The sequence below is a fragment of the Dendrobates tinctorius genome, unplaced genomic scaffold (genome assembly GCF_039654945.1).
Source record: "Dendrobates tinctorius isolate UK_male_01 unplaced genomic scaffold, ASM3965494v1 ptg000092l, whole genome shotgun sequence".
Lineage (NCBI taxonomy): Eukaryota > Metazoa > Chordata > Amphibia > Anura > Dendrobatidae > Dendrobates > Dendrobates tinctorius.
Genome location: NW_027361760.1, coordinates 3,705,517 through 3,726,148, shown reverse-complemented (window position 1 = coordinate 3,726,148; position 20,632 = coordinate 3,705,517). Strand labels below are relative to the sequence as shown.

Genomic DNA, 20,632 nt, shown 5'->3' with positions numbered 1-20,632 from the left:
AACAGAATATGGGCTCGATTCATCAAGACTGGTGCTGTTCATGCTCCTTATTCATGAAGAGGCATGTCCATCTTCATTTCATGAATCAGGAGACTGGATGTGGCGTACACCTCTGTGCTCCTCGTAAATCCTACTCCACTCCCTGCTGGTGTAAGATTGTAAGATTTGTGGCATAGCAAATATTGCCGCTCATCATACCCCCATCATGCCCAAATTCTGCCCAATCTGTCTGAACTGGGTAAAAATTGCGTGAGAACTTAAGAAGTTGCAAAATTTTAGTGCAGCCTTGAGTTTTGCCCAAATTGTACAACTTTTCAAAGCTTTTTACGTTAGAATACTGTAGTAAAACTTTGGTGAAGCAGGCTGTATATGATTTCTATAGGCTGTATGCAACCCTCAATGGAGATTAGAAAAAAATGTACCCTGGAACAATGGGGCACACAACTGCCCCTTCATTCTACAGGGTGGGCCATTTAGATGGATACACCTGGGTGGGCCATTTATAAAGTTGGAATCCAAAATGGCAGACTTCAAAATGGCCACCACCCATCTTGAAAAGTTTTCCCCCTTCGTTAGGCTAGTGTCACACTTGCGTTTAAGGCCGCCGCTAAGCCCCGCCCCTGCCGTGCCTCCGCCAGTAGCTCCGCCTACGGGCGCATGACGCTACATGCGTCATGCGTCCGCTATCTTTAGCACTGGGGACGCAGGCCGTGCGCAGGTATTGCGTTTGGCACTGGTCGGCGCAGCGTCAAAAGGACGCATGCGCCGCCAAATGCACACCTGCGCACGGCCTGCGTCCCCAGTGCTAAAGATAGGGGACGCATGACGCATGCAGCGTCATGCGCCTGTAGGCGGGCTACTGGCGGAGGCACGGCGGGGCTTAGCGGCGGCCGTGCGCAGGCCGACGCTGCGGCCTTAAACGCAAATGTGAAACCACCCTTATACTAATGTACCACAAACAGGAAGTTGATATCACCAACCATTCCCATTTAATTTAGGTTTATCCATATGAATGGCCCACCCAGTTGTATGCATATACATGGCCAACCCTGTATAAGGTCTGAAGTCTGCGCACCTGGACCACAACAGTAAGTAGTTTTTTTGGGTCTGTAGAACATGTCTTTAGATTTTTAAAATGACAAGTGTTCTTTAATTATAGCCATCTTGATATCCACTTTCAATAAGCAGTATGCTTCCTAGGTAATCTTATAGATGCCAGCTCTAAATGAGGATGTCACGGTGTCAGTGCACCCCCAGCCGATCCCCCTTCAGTAGTTGCAGCACCACCAAAGCAACTACTTGGCGGTGGGGTCTTTTGAATGCTGACTTCCTCGTACAGCAATGAAAGGTTCATATGTTTAGAAACGGCTCCTATTTTATCTGACTTGGGGCACCCTAGTAAGACGTGTAGTATTACATAGACCCTGTAACAGTAAGCCATGGCGTCAGGCCTCTGCAGGGCATGTTTGTTTCTAATAAGGATTACATGCTGTAAGTAGAATTGTACGTGAATATTGCTACATCTGTGTTTGTCCATGATCTAGGCCATCTGTTGCCTGCTGCTCACTCTATGGATTTTTTTTATTACTTCTGCAGATTTTCCATATGACCTATGACCTGGCTAGTGCAGTGATGCGAATTTTTAACCTGATTGCCATGATGCTCTTGCTATGCCACTGGGATGGATGCCTTCAGTTCCTTGTCCCAATGCTTCAAGAATTCCCCAGCAATTGTTGGGTTTCCATTAACAAGATGGTTGTAAGTAGCCTCTCTTGATCTCATGTATTTTTGTATTTCTGCATCTTTGTTTATTTCATGATTGTATGAAGGAAGAAAAGCAGAGGATACATTGACATTGTGTCAGACATATTTACCAGAAACATGGGCTGAAAGGCAGCGTTGCTCTTCTTGCCCTCTTGAAGGAGTTTTCCAGTTTTGGAGAGCCCCCCTCTTCCCCAGTTGACGTTTAATTTATAAAACAAGCTGTATTTTACTTGCCATTCCCGGGTCCATCATTGAGTCTCCACCGCTGTTCCTGGTGTCTGCTATTGTCTGCATTACTGATATCATGTCGATAGTACTACAGCTAGTCATTGAGCTAAGCTGCTCGTGCGCTGAATTCACTGATTGCCCGCAGTGATTGATGTGATGTTAGTAACCGCAGCGGCGGAGACTCACCACTGGACTTAGGGAGGGTGAGCAAAGCCCAGTTTTGAAACAAACTGCAGCTGAGTAACAGAGGTTTTCTGAACCCGGAAAACCACTTTAAGGATAGTCTTCAAACAAAATCTCACTACTTGCTCCTACTTATATTTAGAAAAAGGAAAGGACTTTGCACATAGGTTTGATGAAAAGTATCCTACAATTTTGTGTTCTCCTATGCAGATTATTGTGTCCTCCAAGGCTGCCCTTTATGTTCTGGGTGCATCCACCTGATGTAGCATGTGTAATAATGTATGAGTCTCCAGTGCTGTGCACGTCTCCTTATGTTAGCAGGGATCGGTGCAGGAAGCCACATTCTGTGGCTGCCAGTAGGCTACTACATGTAGCTTCCAGCCAGCTGAGGATGTATTGGTGGACTTGCTGCTGTGATCATTTACAGTAACTGAGGCTTGGAAGAGACTTGCCTTGACTAATGGAGGCAGAGATTGGGGAAAGGTTGCTTGCTAGCAATGTTTGCTGAATTGGATTTGCTGGTGTATGTGCTGCAGCACAGTCTCCTAAAAGTTTTTCAGTATGAGATTAAATCAACAAAATCACAGCTATCTCATATACCACTGCTAAAATTGTCAAGCCTTTAATGAAAAATATGCAAAAAATTCCACTAACATTAGTACTGCATCATACACAAAAGAATGAACACCATAGGGAGGTGCCTGCCCCTACGCTGACCTGTGTATCCCTACCTGTCAGTGGAGGTTGGAGCCCTAGGACCTGCGCATTGGCCCCCCACTCCTCGATGGCTCTCCCTGCTACCCCTATAGGGCCATATAGTGGAAGGGGTGTGATAAGGTGTTAAATAGGTAGGTGAGAAAGAGGAGAAATGTTTGCACCAAGAGTTATTAGATGTTATCTCTTCAATACAAATACTCTAAATATTCAAATATTATATGCACAGGTCACTAATAAATACACAAAGCTAATCCCATAAAAAAAACCAAACCCATACCAAGTACACCACATGAAACAAAAAACAAATGCAAAAACTTTTGCTGCACTTCAAAATTTTGTATTATGTTAACAAGTGTCTCCAATTTTGTGGGTCCTAGGGGGGCTCCTCTTTACATGTATAACCAGTATTGAAATATAGCCATATTAGATCAGCGGAGATATAGGGTATCTTGAGAGAATAAGATGGAACCTCTAGGTCTAGACTATCTATTATAGGAACATCTCAACAAAGAAGATCACCTGTGAAGAAATCCATGAAGATTACATTCAAACATTTCTCCTCTTTCTCACCTACCTATTTAACACCTTATCACACCCCTGCCACTATAGGGGCCCTTTAGGGATAGCAGGGAGAGCCGTCGAGGAGTGGGGGGCCAATGCGCAGGTCCTAGGGCTCCAACCTCCACTGACAGGTAGGGATACACAGGTCAGCGTAGGGACAGGAATCTCTGTTATGCTTGGGTCACCGAGGAGGAGAGCAAGACCAAGCTAAGCCACAGAAAACCAGAGAGGTTGGTAACTAAGCAGATTGCAGACCCCTGATCCTATCCACACAACTAGCAGTAGCTGTGGAGCGTACATACGATGATCCTAGACGCCTCAACACAGCCGGAGAGCTAAATAAGCCTAAAGCAAGGAAGGGGAAATCTAAACTGCCCCAGAGCAGACCCCAAAGGAATAGATAGCCCCCAAACATATATTGTCGGTGAGACAAGATGAAAACACAAACGCAGGTAGGAAAATAGACTGAGCAAACGATGGGGCCCACACTAGACAGGACAGGAAAGGAAAGACACTGTCTGCAATCACGCAAAAAACCCTGCAAAAAATGTCCAATGCGTCTGATAGAAAAATACTGAAGTGGCACAACTTCGCCCACTATATCAGCACTGAAAGCAGAGCAAAAAGAGGCCAATCTAATAAGGGAAAAAAACAAACTGGCACAAGCAGTAACATATGGATGGAGATTCAGCACAGCCCCAGCCGGAGCTGGCTGACCACACAAAACTGAAACAGACAAAACCAGATCAAATGTGAACAATAGCAAAAGAACACTTAGCTAAGCATGCAGGGACTGAGCTGGAAACTAAGACCTCAGGAGGCAGGAAAAAATCACCAGCAGGGATAGAGGGAGTCGGCTGTCTTAAAGCCAGTCAGAAACTCCAGATCTCCAATCGTCCTCCTCATTATCAGATGGCAAGCCTCTGTTAATCAGATCAGCTCCATTACCTCCAGTAACCACCAGAGGGAGCCCAGAAAGAGAACTCGAGACCCCTCTGTCAATATAACCAGCTCCACTACCTTCACTAGTAACCAGAGGTAGACCAGAAAGCAAATTCACAACACACCTCCCTATGGTGTTCATTCTTTTGTCTATGATGCAGTACTAATTTGCATATTTGTTCATTAAAGGCTTGACAATTTTAGCAGTGGTATACAGTATGAGAGAGCTGTGATTTTGTAAGTGCTGCAGCTCTTAAGTAGCGCTGTGACTACTGTCTGGAAAAGGGATAGGTGCTGGAACACATGACTATTTGGTAAGTGGAACAGGACTTTTATGACTGCTGAATAAGGCGATAGATTTGAATACTAAAGGTGGGAGTTACTTGGGAAGGGAGCTCTACTCTGACCGTTATGCCGGGGTCAGACTTGCGAGAAACTCAGACGAGTCTCGCACGTCAATACCCGACACTGCCGCTGCCACTCGGGAGTGGAGCGTGCAGCTGCATACATTTCTATGCAGCCGCATGCTCCGCTTCCAAATGCCGGCGGCAGTGCAGGTTATTAAGATGCGAGACGCGGCCAAGTTTCTCACATGTGTGATCCCTGCTTTAGATGGAGGCAAACATTTCCAATGACTTGTAAAACCAGTATTAAGCTACTTTCACACTTGCGTTATGAGGCGCAGCGCATGGCCGCCGCTAAGCTCCGCCCCTGCCACGCCCTCTCCAGTCAGCTCCTCCTATGGGCGCATGACGCTCCATGCGACCTGCATCCCCTATATTTAGCGTTAGGTACGCAGGCCGTGCGCTGGTATGCTTTTGCCGGCGCATGCGCCCTTTTGGATCTGCTTGGATAGGCAGTCCACAGGCGCAGCCCTTGTTCCTGTTGTAGCTATCTGCTTGGATAGGACACTCTTATATACACATAGAACATCATGTTCTCTGTAGCATCTGCCTTGTCTATAGTGGACAATGTGCTGCTGATTTAAGCACATCTTAAAAGCATCTCATCCAACAGCCAAGTATTTTGCTCATTCATCAGTTACTATAATTGCCGGCCTGTTTAGACAAGTTTCTAACCAGGACTGAGCCTTCCTGTTTGTCTGTCTAAATGGGCCTTTACACATGATTGCGAAATCTCCTTTAACTGTGGAGACACAGATTTGCATAGAAGCTGTATGAACAAAACAGTATGATACTGTAATGCTAGCCTATCTGCAGAGTTTCTCCAGCTTTCCTATAAAGCATTAAACAAATGGTTTATAAAGTACACCTTGTACTTTTGACAGTTGTTGACCATATTGTTAATCCAAGAGCCTAACCCTAAATTTTCTGTTTACTGGATTGTATCCTATATCTTCAGTTTTGTGTGTCATTTATCATGGGTTAGAACTTTTACTTTATTAAAAAGAAAACTGGCTAGAACAGAAAGGGGTTAAGTCCTTGAAGCTTTCTCTGGAACCCAGCTTGGCACAGAAGGCTGGTGCCAGTTGGCTGCAAAGTGGCACATGAGAAACCACGGAGGGGCAGGAGAGAGGGATCAGTGACTTGGTGTGTGTGTCAGATGGAATGGCATGACTCAGCACAGGAATAATAATAGATTTTTCTCTCTTCTGTCTCCCTGCACTTCACCTCCTTGTTGTGTCCTTTCTGCTGTTGTATGTTCCGTCTGCTATTTTTGGACCCTATCTGATTTTATTCTATTGTCTTCCCATTTGTTTCTCATTATAAGATCTGCTTGAAGTCCCTGGAGCTTTCATTTCAGATGTGTCATGTTTCCTTCATTTTAATTTTCCATCACTGTAGCCTTTGAATTATGTGCATCCCCTTTCTATTGTAGATGCATTTAATTCCATATTTATGCCCATGTTCACCTCCATGGCGTGATTCTGTTCATTCTTGCATGATCGGCCTACATTCGTCTCACTGTCTGTACTTTTTTTGGCTCTCTCTTCTTCCAGCCCAAGTGAGGTTTCTTCGTTCTACTATTTTGGGTAAAGTGTGTTCTAAGCAGTGTCTGTAGTTGGATCTCTTGGTCTGTATATGTTTTAGAGGATTGTTTATGGGACACCGCTTAGAAATTCAATGTAATGGTGCATGAATGTGTAGCACAGTGTTTGCACATGTGCGTGGGTGCACTTAATTGATGCTCGCTCCTTGATGGTTGCAGCATGGATCGTTACATGGACATGAAGCTCATGTCCTTCCACAAAACATATATGTACACATCTGTGGCATGCCTCATCCATGCCACCTTTTAGCACGGGCACGAAAAAAATTGGGATGTGCACTGTTAGTTTAATTCTAAAAAGGAGTTTGCTACACTATATAAAGGCTCACCTTCAGCCTGAAAGCAGGACGGGGATGGGCAGCATCTAAGAGAGTGTTTAATTTTGTTTTTGTGCTCCTGCACAGAATGACTCGTGGAGTGAGTTGTACTCCTTCGCCCTTTTCAAAGCCATGAGCCACATGTTGTGCATCGGTTATGGGCGCCAGGCTCCAGAGAGCATGTCTGATATCTGGCTCACTATGCTGAGCATGATCGTAGGTGCCACATGCTATGCCATGTTCATTGGACATGCTACTGCTCTTATCCAGTCACTGGACTCCTCTCGCAGACAGTATCAAGAAAAGGTAAGTGTCTCTGTATGAACTACAAACCCTCACTTTTGTTATTACTTCATTTATCCCTCTAAGATGTGTGGATTCCTGCTTTTATTTCCCAGTGCAGACCAGAGAATGGAAGCTGGAGTCTGATTGCTTTTAAAGCCTCTCAACCACCTTGTTTTCATAAAAGGAATGACACGTCTGCATATTTGACTTAAAATTGGTGTTACTAGGATCTTTTGTATGCATTCCTAGGTGAAGCTGGTGCGGAAATATCCTGTGAATAGGGAGTTTAATTGTTAGGATGCATGTAAGACCAATGGGCTCATCAGCAACATAGAATTGCCCATAAGTCATAGTAAGAATAACCTATTTTATTATACTCCCTTATATAGCTCCATTAGTTTCCACAGCGCTTTACAGACCTCATCATCTCTGTCCCCATTGGGGCTCACAAGCTAAATTCCCTATCAGCATGACTTTGGTGTCTGGGAGGAAACCTGTGCAGACACTGGGAGAACATACAAACTCTTTCAAATGTTGTCCTTGGTGGGATTTGAACCCAGGATTACGTAGGCGCTACAGTGAATAATCGTGTGAATTTAGGCCTGATTGGGAAGTACAGAAGTCACTTGTGCTGCAGTTTTCTTTACAGCACACAGACGCAACCCTTGTTCTTGTTGTAGCTAAGCTATCTTTATCCAGCCATCATAGTTATGGAGAATTTGCTAGTAGGATTACCCCTCTTAAGTCATCTTAATGGTCATGTAGGTCATAGTAAGCTGAATAAAATGATACCTTAATATCTGTGATCTGTTGTCTTATTCCAGAGAAATCCACGTTTTTCTTATATGTAAATGAGCTGTTCAGGAGTATCTGAATATCTGCTATCCAATTTCAAATTCCTGATAAAACCACATTTTTCTTTACATGAAGGAGTTACCAGTGTGATGTGTAATGGCCGCTCTCTGCTCTCCTGATCTCACTGCAGAGCTGTGTGTGATTATACCGGACACATCTGCAGGTACAGTACAGCAGAGCTGTGAGAGTTGCAGCTACTAAAGTGTTTATAAGAAGACAAAGTTCAGTTATACTGTTCTATATCATTTACATATCTCACATGTCTTTTACATAAAATGATATCTGGAGACATATTCTCATGCAGATCTGTGTCTGGCTCATGGTCCTGAACAAAAATGTGGTTTTATCTGGAATTTGAAATTGGATAGCAGATATTGAGATTTCATTTTATTCATCTCCGTATGACCTGCATGCCCATATAGACGTGTTAGGAGGGTTGATCCTACTGACAGACTCCCTTTAATCATGTTAGCAATTTTATACTAGGCAATCATTATCATGGTTTCCAAATATTTATTTAAAACCTTTTGTTATTTATACTGTCATATTTCATCTATATTTTTGATGTCTGCATTATGTAGTCTTATATAGTTAATAAAATTGAAAAACCAACAACAAATGTCCCATCAAGTTCAACCGAGATATGGGAAAGGACAAACTGATGGGGCACAGTCTGCTTTAAAGGAGTTAATCTTTCCCTCCTGATTCCAATTGCCAATCTGCTGGACAAAACATTTAGAAAAGAACTTTACACCTTTATACGTTTCTCCTGCTATAAAAACAATGGCTCAGATGCATTTTTTTTAACCATGAACGGTTCCCGCTGTGACCACAGACTTTTCCACAGATTAATAGTTCTTAAGGTAAAGAAGCGCCATCGCCAAGGATGTGATGTGTTCCTCCAATTTCTTTATTCTAGGAAGTACAGAATCCGGTAGTGCGAGCAGCAGTCTCTAATATGTTTATGTAGCACTTGTTACCATTTTTCACTTATATTTTATTCTTTTATGGCAGAGTCCATGAACTTTACTGTACGTCTCTCTTTTTTTCTACTTACGGAAGTCTAGTAAAACATAGTAAATTATCAAACAAAGTAAAGTTTATAATGAGGGCTTGCTGTATATACAGTTCTGTAATCTATTAGTAGGTTCTATACAGATGTTTGGAGAAGGCTAGTGAGTCTTGCATAACTTAGTGCCTGGTTCCTATAATCCAGGTGTTTCCTGCATGCTCGCTAATGTCAGTGGTGTTGAGTGTGCGATAATCCTCTGTCAATACAATAGATGGGAGCATAGCCACCCGGAAAGAGTAATGGGCAGGAAGTGATGCCATAACTGGGTCCAAAACATTTGAAATCCTTGCAGTCAAGATGGCGGGATCATGTAAGGATCATATAGGATTATCTTTTCCATGATGTCTCCTTTACGATATTGTATCTGATCATATTCACAGTACAAGCAAGTGGAACAGTACATGTCCTTCCATAAACTACCTGCAGATTTTCGCCAAAGGCTTCATGATTATTATGAGCACCGATACCAGGGGAAGATGTTTGATGAAGACAGCATCCTTGAGGAGCTAAATGAACCTTTGAGAGAGGTATGACGCTGTACATGGAGGAAATTGTTCTCATAAATTAGGCTGAGACAACATGCATAAGTGCTAAATGCACCGAAAATTAGGTTAATCGTTTTCACTGCTTGCAGGACATTTTTTACACCTTTTACAAACTTATAGGGAACCTGACTGATGCATGGATGGCTAGTCGTACAGACTGGTCCCTGGTAACTTCTCCTTGCCAGCTGAAAGTGATCGTCAACCCCTTTTATAGGTGACACATTTATGCACATTTTAATACATTATTTACTGAATTCATCAAGGAGTGAAGAAGAGAGCCTAAAAATTGTCAAAATGTATTCTTAACACTATGGTCAGATGGCCGATTACGCAAATGACACTCTGATCGAACTTTGATCCAAGTGTCAGCATAGTGTGATCCAGTTCTCTCGGATAAGGAGAATCCGAGCACACTGTGAGGAGAAAATCGAGAACTAAATTTTTCTATCTTCTCCATTGTGAGAATATGCAAAAATTGATGTCATCCAAGTGCAGTCCGATGATTTCATTGCACCCATAGACTTGAATGGTTGAATGTCTTCTGATTTTAGAGTGAAATTGCAGCATTTTTTTATTATTTCGCAGACAGATTGTCACTGAAAAAAATTGTGCATCAGCACTGCTGCTGAGAATAAAATTGGTCTAGGTGAAGTGGTATGTGATGAAAAAAATTGGATAGTGCTCGTCTGATATTTATTGGGATGTGAGCCCAAAAAGTAATCCTTGGAGATACACCACTATGTAACTTCTAGAAAATTTATGTTCTTCTTTGTGTAGCTGTATATGTACAGATGAACGCTGCATAATACACATATTTCATGGAAAAACCTCGGTGATTATTGGAAGCTTTTGTCATAATCCTCTTACTAAGACTTCCTTCACATGACCGAAACTTGCCTGAGCAGAACTTGTAAGCCAAAACCAGGAATGAAACAAAGAACATGTATCATGGAAAAAGACTGGCATGTCTTCTGTGTCTTACACCTACTCATGATTTGTAGCATTCTAACTACTCAGGATTTTGGCTGCCAAATACTGATGAAAAATCGTGACCACAGAATGGTCATGCTTAAGTGGCCATAGCCTGACACATTACACACAACTGGCATAAAATAAGTTTACATTTCTTTTTAGGCCTCATGTTTTCAGCTTCCGAACATTATACTGAGTTGTAAATGAAGCATAGATTTAAAAGATCTAGTGCAGTAGAAATATTGCCCCAGTTCTGACGTATAAAGAATATAGAGCCTAATGGCTTTACAACTAGAAATCCGCTACGTTGCTCCTATTTTATTTCACACCTTTCCCCCCTCTCCCACTTTGATCTAGGATAGATGAGTGGCACATGGCAGAATTTTCATGCATGAAACCCCCACCCCCACCCCGCAAGGGCAGAAAACCCTAAATTAGCAAAAGTCAATATTTTTATACTATTAAAATCTATTGAATTACATTTTTTCAATACATCTTCAAATTTACATGCTGGGCACTAAAGTGTGCAGGCTGTGGATAGTGCTTGTCTTGACCCATTTAGGAAGCCTATTAAAGGGAACCGGTCACCATGTTATAGAGCAGGTGGACCGGAGTAGATTCATACAGTTGAAGACAGAAGTTTACATCCACTATATAAAAAGACTCTCATGCATGTTTTTCTTAATATCGGACATGAAATCAGAATTAAACTTTCCCATTTTAGGTCAATTAGGATTACAATAATCTAATATATAAAGCTCAATGTGTGTGAATGTGGTACTCGCAGGTGCGCAGGATGCAGTGATGAGTCGCGAGACAAGTAGGTGCTTTCTGTATTAACGTTTATAGGGCCAGAGGGAACTTTCGTCAGTCCCGGCCTGATCACCAAAAACAGGGGTAACAAGGGTTGCCCTCGCAGGGGCTCTATACAGGCACACACAAAACGGTAGAACACGACTACTTCCGGCAACAGCCGGTCACTATAGGGCCGCGGTATGGCCAACTACGGGTCCTTAATTATAAAGTCAACTTAGCCGTCCAGATGTCCCTCACCGTTCGGGTTGGTGGTCTTTCAGCGTAGTAGTTGCTGGGCCCAGTTGCTGAGACAATGACGAAGTCTTCTCGCTCTCCGGCGCGCTGATGACACTGGAGCCCCACAGGCTCCGGCGGGGTCCTTGGACGGTTGGGTGACAGCCCCTGGCCTGGGGCAAGCGGCAGCGATGTGTGGTGGTGAAGGGCCGGCCACCTGCGCAGCTAACGGCTGCGACAGGGGGTCCGCGGTCAGCGGAGGCCCGGCCTCTGCTGCGGACCGGAGCGGGACAGTGATGGCCGCTGGCGGTGCTGTACTTGCCGCAGCCACTCGTGAGGACAGGGTGGCTGCTGGCGGCGGGAAACAGGCCGCAGCCGCGGGCTCGGGCGGGACAGCAGCGGGCTCGGGCGGGACAGCAGCGGCCGCGGGTGGCCGTGGGCTGAGGGGGAGCGGCAGCGGCCGCGGGTTGAACTGGGGCCGCAGTGGCCGCGGGCTGGAGCGGGGCAACAAGTCCCAGATATTCACCTCAGTACGGTCCTTCTGGAGTCCTCGGTGAGCGTCCTCCCTGGCACTGGTGAGTCGCTCTCCCTTGCAGCCGCTCCCACTGTCTCCTGCTCTCTCTGTGTTGGTCTGCTGACTCATCGCCCTGGGAATTCCGCGCCTTCTTTATATTGGTCCCTCCCCAGCCCATCTGTCTGTCACAGTGGTCCGTCCCTGAATCCTGTCCCCCGGGGACAGTTTCCCCCGGAACCTAGATGTCGGCTCCCATGGTTCCGGCCCGGGCACTCGAAGGGGGCCGTTCCTCCCACATGTGTATGTATGTATGTATGTATGTATGTATGTATGTATGTATGTCTGGGATTGGCATCCACACCGTCGCAGCTACAGCCACAAAATTTTGCACAGTCACACGTCTGGACCCCGAGAGCGTCATAGGCTATGTAGTGAGGCAAAATTTTAACCCCGCGCGTTGCAATTCACCAAACAATTTTGCCCCTATCTACATAATGGGAAAAAGTGAAAGGAAAAGTGTTGGAGGCAAATTGACAGCTGCCAGATGTGAGCAACGGGGACTTTAAGAATGAGAGCGATGGCGCCAAACAGTATATACCATACAGTTGCTAAGGTGGGGCCCTGACATGGGATACTCACCACACACGGGGATATGAACACACATACAAAATGCGCCACACACTACCACGTGCTTCAACACATACTTTATACCACCCTTAGCACACATTTCACCACACATACACCAACCTCACCACATAAGTCGAAACACAAAAGTCGCCACTCAAAACTCGCCATGCTGTCCCAGAGCTGTTTAAAAGATAAAAAATGAGCTGTGATTGGTTGCTATCAGCAACAGTTTTATTTGTAGACAGTTGTGGTAACTGAAGCCTATTATTCTTATCATTTCTATGGTGTTATCGTCCTTCTTTTAAGCTGGAAATAACACAATTTATTACCGTGCCAACACAGACCACCCTCTGACACAGACTGCAGGGGGAGGCCAGTATCACACAGGATAGGATTAGATACACAGCTCAGCATTCAGTATCACACAGGACAGGATTAGATACACAGCTCAGCAGTCAGTATCACACAGGATAGGATTAGATACACGGCTCAGCAGACAGTATCACACAGGATAGGATTAGACATGCAGCTCAGCACACAGTATCACACAGAATAGTATTAGATACACGGCTCAGCAGTCAGTATCACCCAGGATAGGATTAGATGCACGGTTTTTATGTACAATATAATCATTCTAATTTGTTATAACTAACCACAGTTGGTTACTATGCCCAGGCAACGCCGGACTCTTCAGCTAGTCTAATATATAAAGCTCAATGTGGGTGTGTATGTATGTATGTATGCCCGGGATTGACATCCGTACCGTCGCAGCTACAGCCACAAAATTTGGCACAGTCACACGTCTGGACCCTGAGAGCGTCATAGACTATGTTGTGAGGTGAAATTTTAATCCTGTGCGTTCCAATTCACCAAACAATTTTGCCCCTATCTACATAACGGGGCAAAAGTGTATGTATGTATTGGCATCTGCACCATCGTAGCTACAGCCACAAAATTTTGCACAGTCACACGTCTGGACCCCGAGAGCATTATAGGCCATGTTGTGAGGCGAAATTGTAACCCCGCGCGTTCCAATTCACCAAGCAAAAAAAGTGAAAAGAAAAGTGTTGGAGGCAAATTGACAGCTGCCAGATGTGAACAAGGAGGACTTAAAGAATGAGAGCGATGGCGCCAAAGAGTATATACCGTACAGTTGCTAAGGTGGGGCCCTGACATGGGATACTCACCACACACGGGGATATGAACACACACAAAATGCGCCACACACTACCACATGCTTCAACACATATACCACACATACACCAACCTCGCCACATAAAAGTCGAAACACAAAAGTCGCCACTCAAAACTCGCCATGAGGTCCCAGAGCTGTTTAAAAGATGAAAAATGAGCTGTGATTGGTTGCTATCAGCAACAGTTTTCTTTGTAGATAGTTGTGGTAACTGAGGCCTATTATTCTTATCATTTCCATGGTGTTATCGTCCTTCTGTAAAGCTGGAAATAACACAATTTATTACCGTGCCAACACAGACCACCCTCTGACACAGACTGCAGGGGGAGCCCAGTATCACATAGGATAGGATTAGATACACGGCTCAGCAGTCAGTATCACACAGGATAGGATTAGATACACAGCTCAGCAGTCAGTTTCACACAGGATAGGATTAGGTACGCAGCTCAGCACACAGTGTCACACAGAATAGGATTAGATACACGTCTCAGCAGTCGGTATCACACAGGATAGGATTAGATGCACGTTTTTTATGTATTTTTTATAATTATCTTCCATGCCATAGTCCCGTGCCCATATACCCATCATACATATCCACGATCCCATAGGCCCGTGCCCATATACCCATCATACATATCCTCCATCCCATAGTCCAGTGCCCATATACCCATCACACATCCTCCATCCCAAGGTCAACCATTATGACATCATAATGAGCGGCGGGGCTTGCAACCTATGATGACATCAGTGTCGCCATGGCAACCATTATGACATCATAATGAGGGGCGGGGCTTGATACACACACACTTTTTCCCCATTATGTAGATAGGGGCAAAATTGTTTGGTGAATTGGAACGCGCGGGGTTAAAATTTCACCTCACCACATAGCTTACGACACTCTCGGGGTCCAGACATGTGACTGTGCCAAATTTTGTGGCTGTAGCTGCGACGGTGCGGATGCCAATCCCGGACATACACACACACATACATACATACACACTTGAGCTTTATATATTAGATATAATCATTAGAATTTGTTATAACTAACCACAGTTGGTTACTATGCCCAGGCAACGCCGGGCGCTTCAGCTAGTTATTAATATTTGCCAAATGCCAGAATAATGAGAGAGAGAATGTTCTACGACATTTTCTTTTACTTACTGCAAAGTCAAAAGTTTATATACAGTTGTGCTCAAGAGTTTACATACCCAGGGAGAATTTTCGCTTTCTTGGCCTTCAGAGAATATGAATGGTAACAAAACTTTTTCTCCACTCATGGTTAGTGGTTGGGTGAAGCCAAGGTTGAGTCTTATCTTCCTGCTCTAGGCCATAGAAACCAAGGAAAGACCTGGCCACAGTCCGCCCTGAAGCACAGTCTTTCTGTCTCTATGTTGAGGAATATGTTTGTGCTTTGGGGAAGCCTGTGTGCAGGTCTTTCCATGGTTTCTCTGGCCTAGAGCAGGAAGATAAGACTGCCTACGGTCCCGCCCTGGAGCCCGAGCATATCAATAGCTGCAAACTTAAATCACTGATTACTCAAGAACCACAAGACTGATTAAAATGATACCTAGGGTGAAGAAATCCGTGTACCAGAGCCAACCTTACTGTAGTTTACTGAGCGCAATCCTGCTGACAGGTTCACCTTAAGGAATGTTCCGGATATAGTTTCTGTCAACCATTAGTCTCTTGGGCAGCCGCCAGCAACAAGGTCTCAATGGTGGGGAAAGGAAAGTTCAACTTTAAAGTGAAGAGTCTAAAAATAAGGGAATTTAAAGCTTTTGCCCAGATTGTTGCATTGAGTGAAGTGATGTAAAATAGATATGGATGTGCTTTAATATTTCTTCATAAGAAACATACTAATATGCCTCCTTTTTCTCTCCTTATTGCTTTGACCTTTATTCCTTTCATTAGGAGATTGTCAACTTTAATTGTAGGAAACTGGTTGCATCTATGCCATTGTTTGCCAATGCTGACCCCTGCTTTGTCACTGCAATGCTAACCAAGCTGAAATTTGAGGTTTTTCAACCTACTGACTACATAATTCGGGAGGGAACCATTGGCAAGAAGATGTACTTTATCCAACATGGTGTGGTTAGCGTGCTTACTAAAGGCAACAAGGAGGTCAAACTCTCCGATGGCTCATACTTTGGAGGTAAGAGGCACTATTTTTAAACTTGAATTTCCACTTGAATTATTAGTGTTGTTCTGTACTTAAAATCTTATCTTGTTGTGAGTGACAATGCCATATCGGCAGAAGAGTATGAAGAAGGTCAGGGTTGTCACTCACATGCTGCATCTGCTACTGCTTTGTCTGCTGATAAGCAAACAGTGCAGCTAAGAAATTATCCATTAGTGAGTCAGAACCACGCTAATGAATAATTACAATGTGTTACTCTTAAAGGAGTTTTCATTTAATTGAGGCCTTACTTTAATACAGTAAAAGACCTGCAGCACAAATTAATTGCTCCCTGATTTGTCTACTTAATTTTTACTGCACTTATTACATTGAAAACATTTACTGATCCTATTTGTGTCTTGCCGAATAGTGGCCTCTTTACAGCAATTTCCAGAAACCAGAACACTGAACAAATTCTAACCTTTAATTACCTATTTTATGTTTTATAGTGTTGTACATCCAGATTTAGTAATTTTCAGCTCCTGTATGGCAGTTGGATCAACCTTCAACAGATAAACCATGTTGACTGAGCAAAATTAGTTAGACACGGAGAACTTTTTTTTTTTTTTCTTTTTTCTAGATATGTATCTATGTTCCCTGCAAGTTTTTTACTGGCTGATGTCTTTACTGCTTCTATTATTTTCAAGACTGGCTTTTTGTAACATGCCTGCATGTGACGATGAACGTTCAGGGCACAGTGGGCATTTTCCTTGAAGCATGCTATATCTCCGCCTCCATTTTTTCAATCCTCTAGCCTGTATGTCTGTGTCTTGGTCTACCTAGTTGTGCAAACTGAGATTTCTTTGAAAAAAAAAATGCAGCTTCATGGGGATATATAACATGCTGTGTGTGAATAACATTATCCTGCACTCTACGTAGGTTAAAGCCTTACATGTGACTACAGGAATAGGCAACACACAGGATTTCATTTCTAGTCTGCATCTAGGGTGCAACAGTCAAAATGTGTCACTAATACATTGTGGAATTGTCCAGTTGTACAAGATTTCTTTCTAACTAGGTCTATCGTTGCAGAAATTTGCTTGCTGACACGAGGAAGGCGCACAGCTAGCGTCCGAGCAGACACATACTGCCGTTTATACTCGCTCTCTGTGGATCATTTCAATGAGGTGCTGGAAGAATATCCCATGATGAGGCGTGCATTTGAGACAGTTGCCATAGACAGACTGGACAGAATAGGTACGTCTACATTAAAAATCTTATTTATTAACCAAAATACTTCTTGCTTTTTGGCCTCATTGACACAGAGCAGTGGACGGTGCAGTACACATCGATGTGATGCCACCTTGGCACGATATTCTTCTTTTAGAAGCAGTTCTTCTGATACAGCATGTATTGAAACATGACTTTTTTATACTGCAGTATATGTCTGTCAGAGACACATAACCGACCTGTGGAAAGTGATGTACGCCGTATTTTATATGGACACTGAATGCCACCATTTGCAGTATAGGGTAATGAGCAATGATGATGATATTTCACACTCCTTGACAGCCTGTGGACCTCTGGATATTGAGCATTGTGAAAGTTCAAGAAAACCTTGAGTATATAGTTGTATTTACAGTTAGATCCATAAATTATCATATTTGTGATATTTTTATAAATATATGCAAATCATATTGACCAAAATTTACCACTGGGATCCATTGAAGCATTTTAGAGTTATTACCACATAAATTGACTCCGGTCTGATTTAAAAAAAAATGGCCTGGTCATGAAGGACAAGATTCACTCCATCACTAAGGCGTTAATGGTTTGCACATTGTGGTGAACCTTCTGTATTCTCATGAAGTCTTCTCTTTATGGTAGACTTAGACACTGAAACACCTACTTCCTGGAGGCTGTTCTTCACTTGGGTGGATGTTGTAAAGGGATTTTTCTTCACTTTGGAAAGGATTCTGCGATCATCCACTAATGTGTGTATTGTATTATGCCTCATGGTTTGTGTATTGAGCTTGCAGACTAGCCTCATGGGTTGTGTTGTGAATTGAGCCTCATGACTGGCCTCATGTCTTATGTATTGGGTCTCATGGCTCAATTATTGAGACTCATCACTGGCCTAATGGCTTGTGTATTGAGCCTCATGGCTGACATCAGGTCTCATGTCTGATAGTTGACCTGTCACTTCAAGTCTGGCCTTGTGTGTCATGGTTAACATGCCACCTCAGATCTCGTGTTTAGCCTGCCTGAAGGTTTTCAGGCCGCTTTGTAGTTGTGGAAGAGCATGCCATGTTAGGCCTAGGATTTTCCTCGGTGGAAGCGTCACGTGGGACTTAATGGGGCCTTCAGTTGAGTATGACCTTCACTAGTTTGTACAGTGTGGGCGCTATGGCAGCCAGCTGACTTAGGGCTTCTAGATCTCTTTTCACTAAGCTTTCAAATCTTAACTACCTTTTTACTAGCAATATTACTCATTGTTAAGGGTGGCTTCCGGACGATGCCCTCAGTCTGTGGTGACTCTATTAAATAGAGTCCAAAGGTAGCTGGTGAATCCAACATTCTAGTCAATCCCTCATACTTGGATAGCATATTGAACTGGTCTGCATTTGCTTATTGGTAAGGGGCGTAAACGGTGGCACTAATCAGAATGCCAGTTTAAGTCCAGTTGATCTTCCCAGTCTGGGATCATAAGATGGACTGCTAAGCATTTAAGCTGAAAAACAACTACAGCTCAGTTCACCCATGACTGCGCTAAGTTGAATAAAACCACTATAAGTTCAGTTAAAGTTCCTAGCTGGAGTCTCCAAATGGCCTTCTCGACACTATGTGATTAAACTCTAAATTCCCCATACGGAGCGGTACGATGAACTTGATTGTGCCAAGTCAAATGGCACTATACTGGTCTGCCATCCTAACGGAGATGCGAGTTGGACTCGCCGGTAGGGGGACTGACAAACCAACAATTGCCTCAATCTAAACTCCTAGTATGGAATGGCAAGATGAACTTGATTGTGCCAAATTGGGCATCAGTATACTGGTCTGCCTTCCAAAGGAAGGTGCAAACTTGACTTGCCGGTATTGGGGGCTGATAAACCACGAATTACCCCAATCTACCCTCCTGGTATGCAGTGGTAAGATACGTGGTCGTGTCAAGTGGGGCAGCACTATACTGGTCTGCCCTCCTAAGGGAGGTGGCAGTTGGACCTGCCGGTAGGGAGACTGATAAACCACCAATGGCCCCAATCTACCTTCCTGATATGAAGTGGTAAGGTAAACTTGATTGCGCCAAGTCAGGCATCACTATACTGGTCTGCTATCCTAAGGCAGGTGTGAGTTGGACTCTCTGGGGCAATTGGTGATTTATCATTCCACAATACCAATCTACCCTTCTGGTATGGAATTTTAAGATAAGCTTGATTGTTATAGTGCCGCCCAACTTTGCACAGTCTCTTAAGGGCCGGTATGGGACTGACGAACCAGCAATATCCCAGTCCATCCTCCTAACTGAAGTTGCACAACAGACATGGTTATGCGGGATCTGGTAAAAATGTTTCAAGACGAGTGTATCCTCCCAGTTAAAGTGTGAAAATGGACTGACTGGAAATTAAAATGGTGAAGCCATTATACCCAATAAGTGTTTTTGGGATTTAAGTCCCATAGACTGGTAGATTCAACTAAGTGGTGAGTTGGTTAAATATCCAGTCTGTACGCTCTTAGAGTGATAAGATGGCAACTCTGCAATAAACCTATAAGAGTTAAAATGTCCCCTTACATGTGAGACTCCTGTGTGTAGGAGAAGCATCTTCACTAGTTAGAGGTGTGCTCAAAAGTTTACATACCCCTTCCCCCATAACATATCAGGACCTCTCCCATACTCACGCAGAACTCGACCCCTGTCTCTCTGAAGAAGCAGACCGAGCCATCCGTTGGTCCCAGCACCACTTTTATGCTCTTAATAATAAAAGTAATTCCAACTTAGCTCATCATCTAAAATACCTACCGTTTCCTCGTCCTCCCATCCGTTTACGTACAACTTCAGGCATTATATCCAATCCACAATGGATTACCCATATGTTTCAACAAAAACTTGAACAACTGTACAACGACACTTCCACCGTAAATATAGAAGAAATGGAAACTTTCCTAGACTCTATTTCTCTTCCCGTCCTTAATTCTAGTATGATCGAACTCTTAAATCAAGCTATCACTCCCAGCAAAAAAGAAATAGCAATGCAACAGTTGAAACCCTTCACAAACCAGGCCCTGACGGATTCTCTGCCCTTTAGTATAAGAAATATGTGTCTATCCTAATCCCTCACCATACGAACTATTTTAATTCCTTAAGAGAGGGCAATAAACCAGGGACAGCTTCTTTATTGGCTGCAGTGTCCATGATGCTGAAGCCAAATTGAGACCACTTTTTGTGGTCTAACTTCAGACCAATATCCCTTATCAATATAAACCTCAAGATCCTAGCTAAAATTCTGTCTCAGCGCCTGAATTCGGGCCTAGGACTACTAATACATAGGGACCAGGTTGGCTTTGTTCCTTGCACACAAGCCTCACGTCTGCAAACAGTGAAACCTAGCATGTATGCGATTATCGCTAGACATTAAAAAAGTCTCTGATTCTATTTCTTGGGCATAGCTGTTTGCAGTTTCGCAGAAATGGAAGTTCCCTGATCA

At 43.7% G+C, this 20,632-nt stretch overlaps 1 protein-coding gene across 1 annotated transcript in view; it reads left to right on the top strand.

The window, feature by feature from the left end:
• The window catches only part of HCN2 (hyperpolarization activated cyclic nucleotide gated potassium and sodium channel 2), a 223,488-nt gene that overhangs the window by 152,081 nt on the left and 50,775 nt on the right, over positions 1 to 20,632 (top strand). The window contains exons 3-7 of the mRNA XM_073586288.1: positions 1,597 to 1,758; positions 6,810 to 7,028; positions 9,315 to 9,461; positions 15,725 to 15,965; positions 17,022 to 17,186. Of these exons, the coding sequence (XP_073442389.1) occupies positions 1,597 to 1,758; positions 6,810 to 7,028; positions 9,315 to 9,461; positions 15,725 to 15,965; positions 17,022 to 17,186 (934 nt within the window). The remainder of the gene's footprint in view (positions 1 to 1,596; positions 1,759 to 6,809; positions 7,029 to 9,314; positions 9,462 to 15,724; positions 15,966 to 17,021; positions 17,187 to 20,632) is intronic.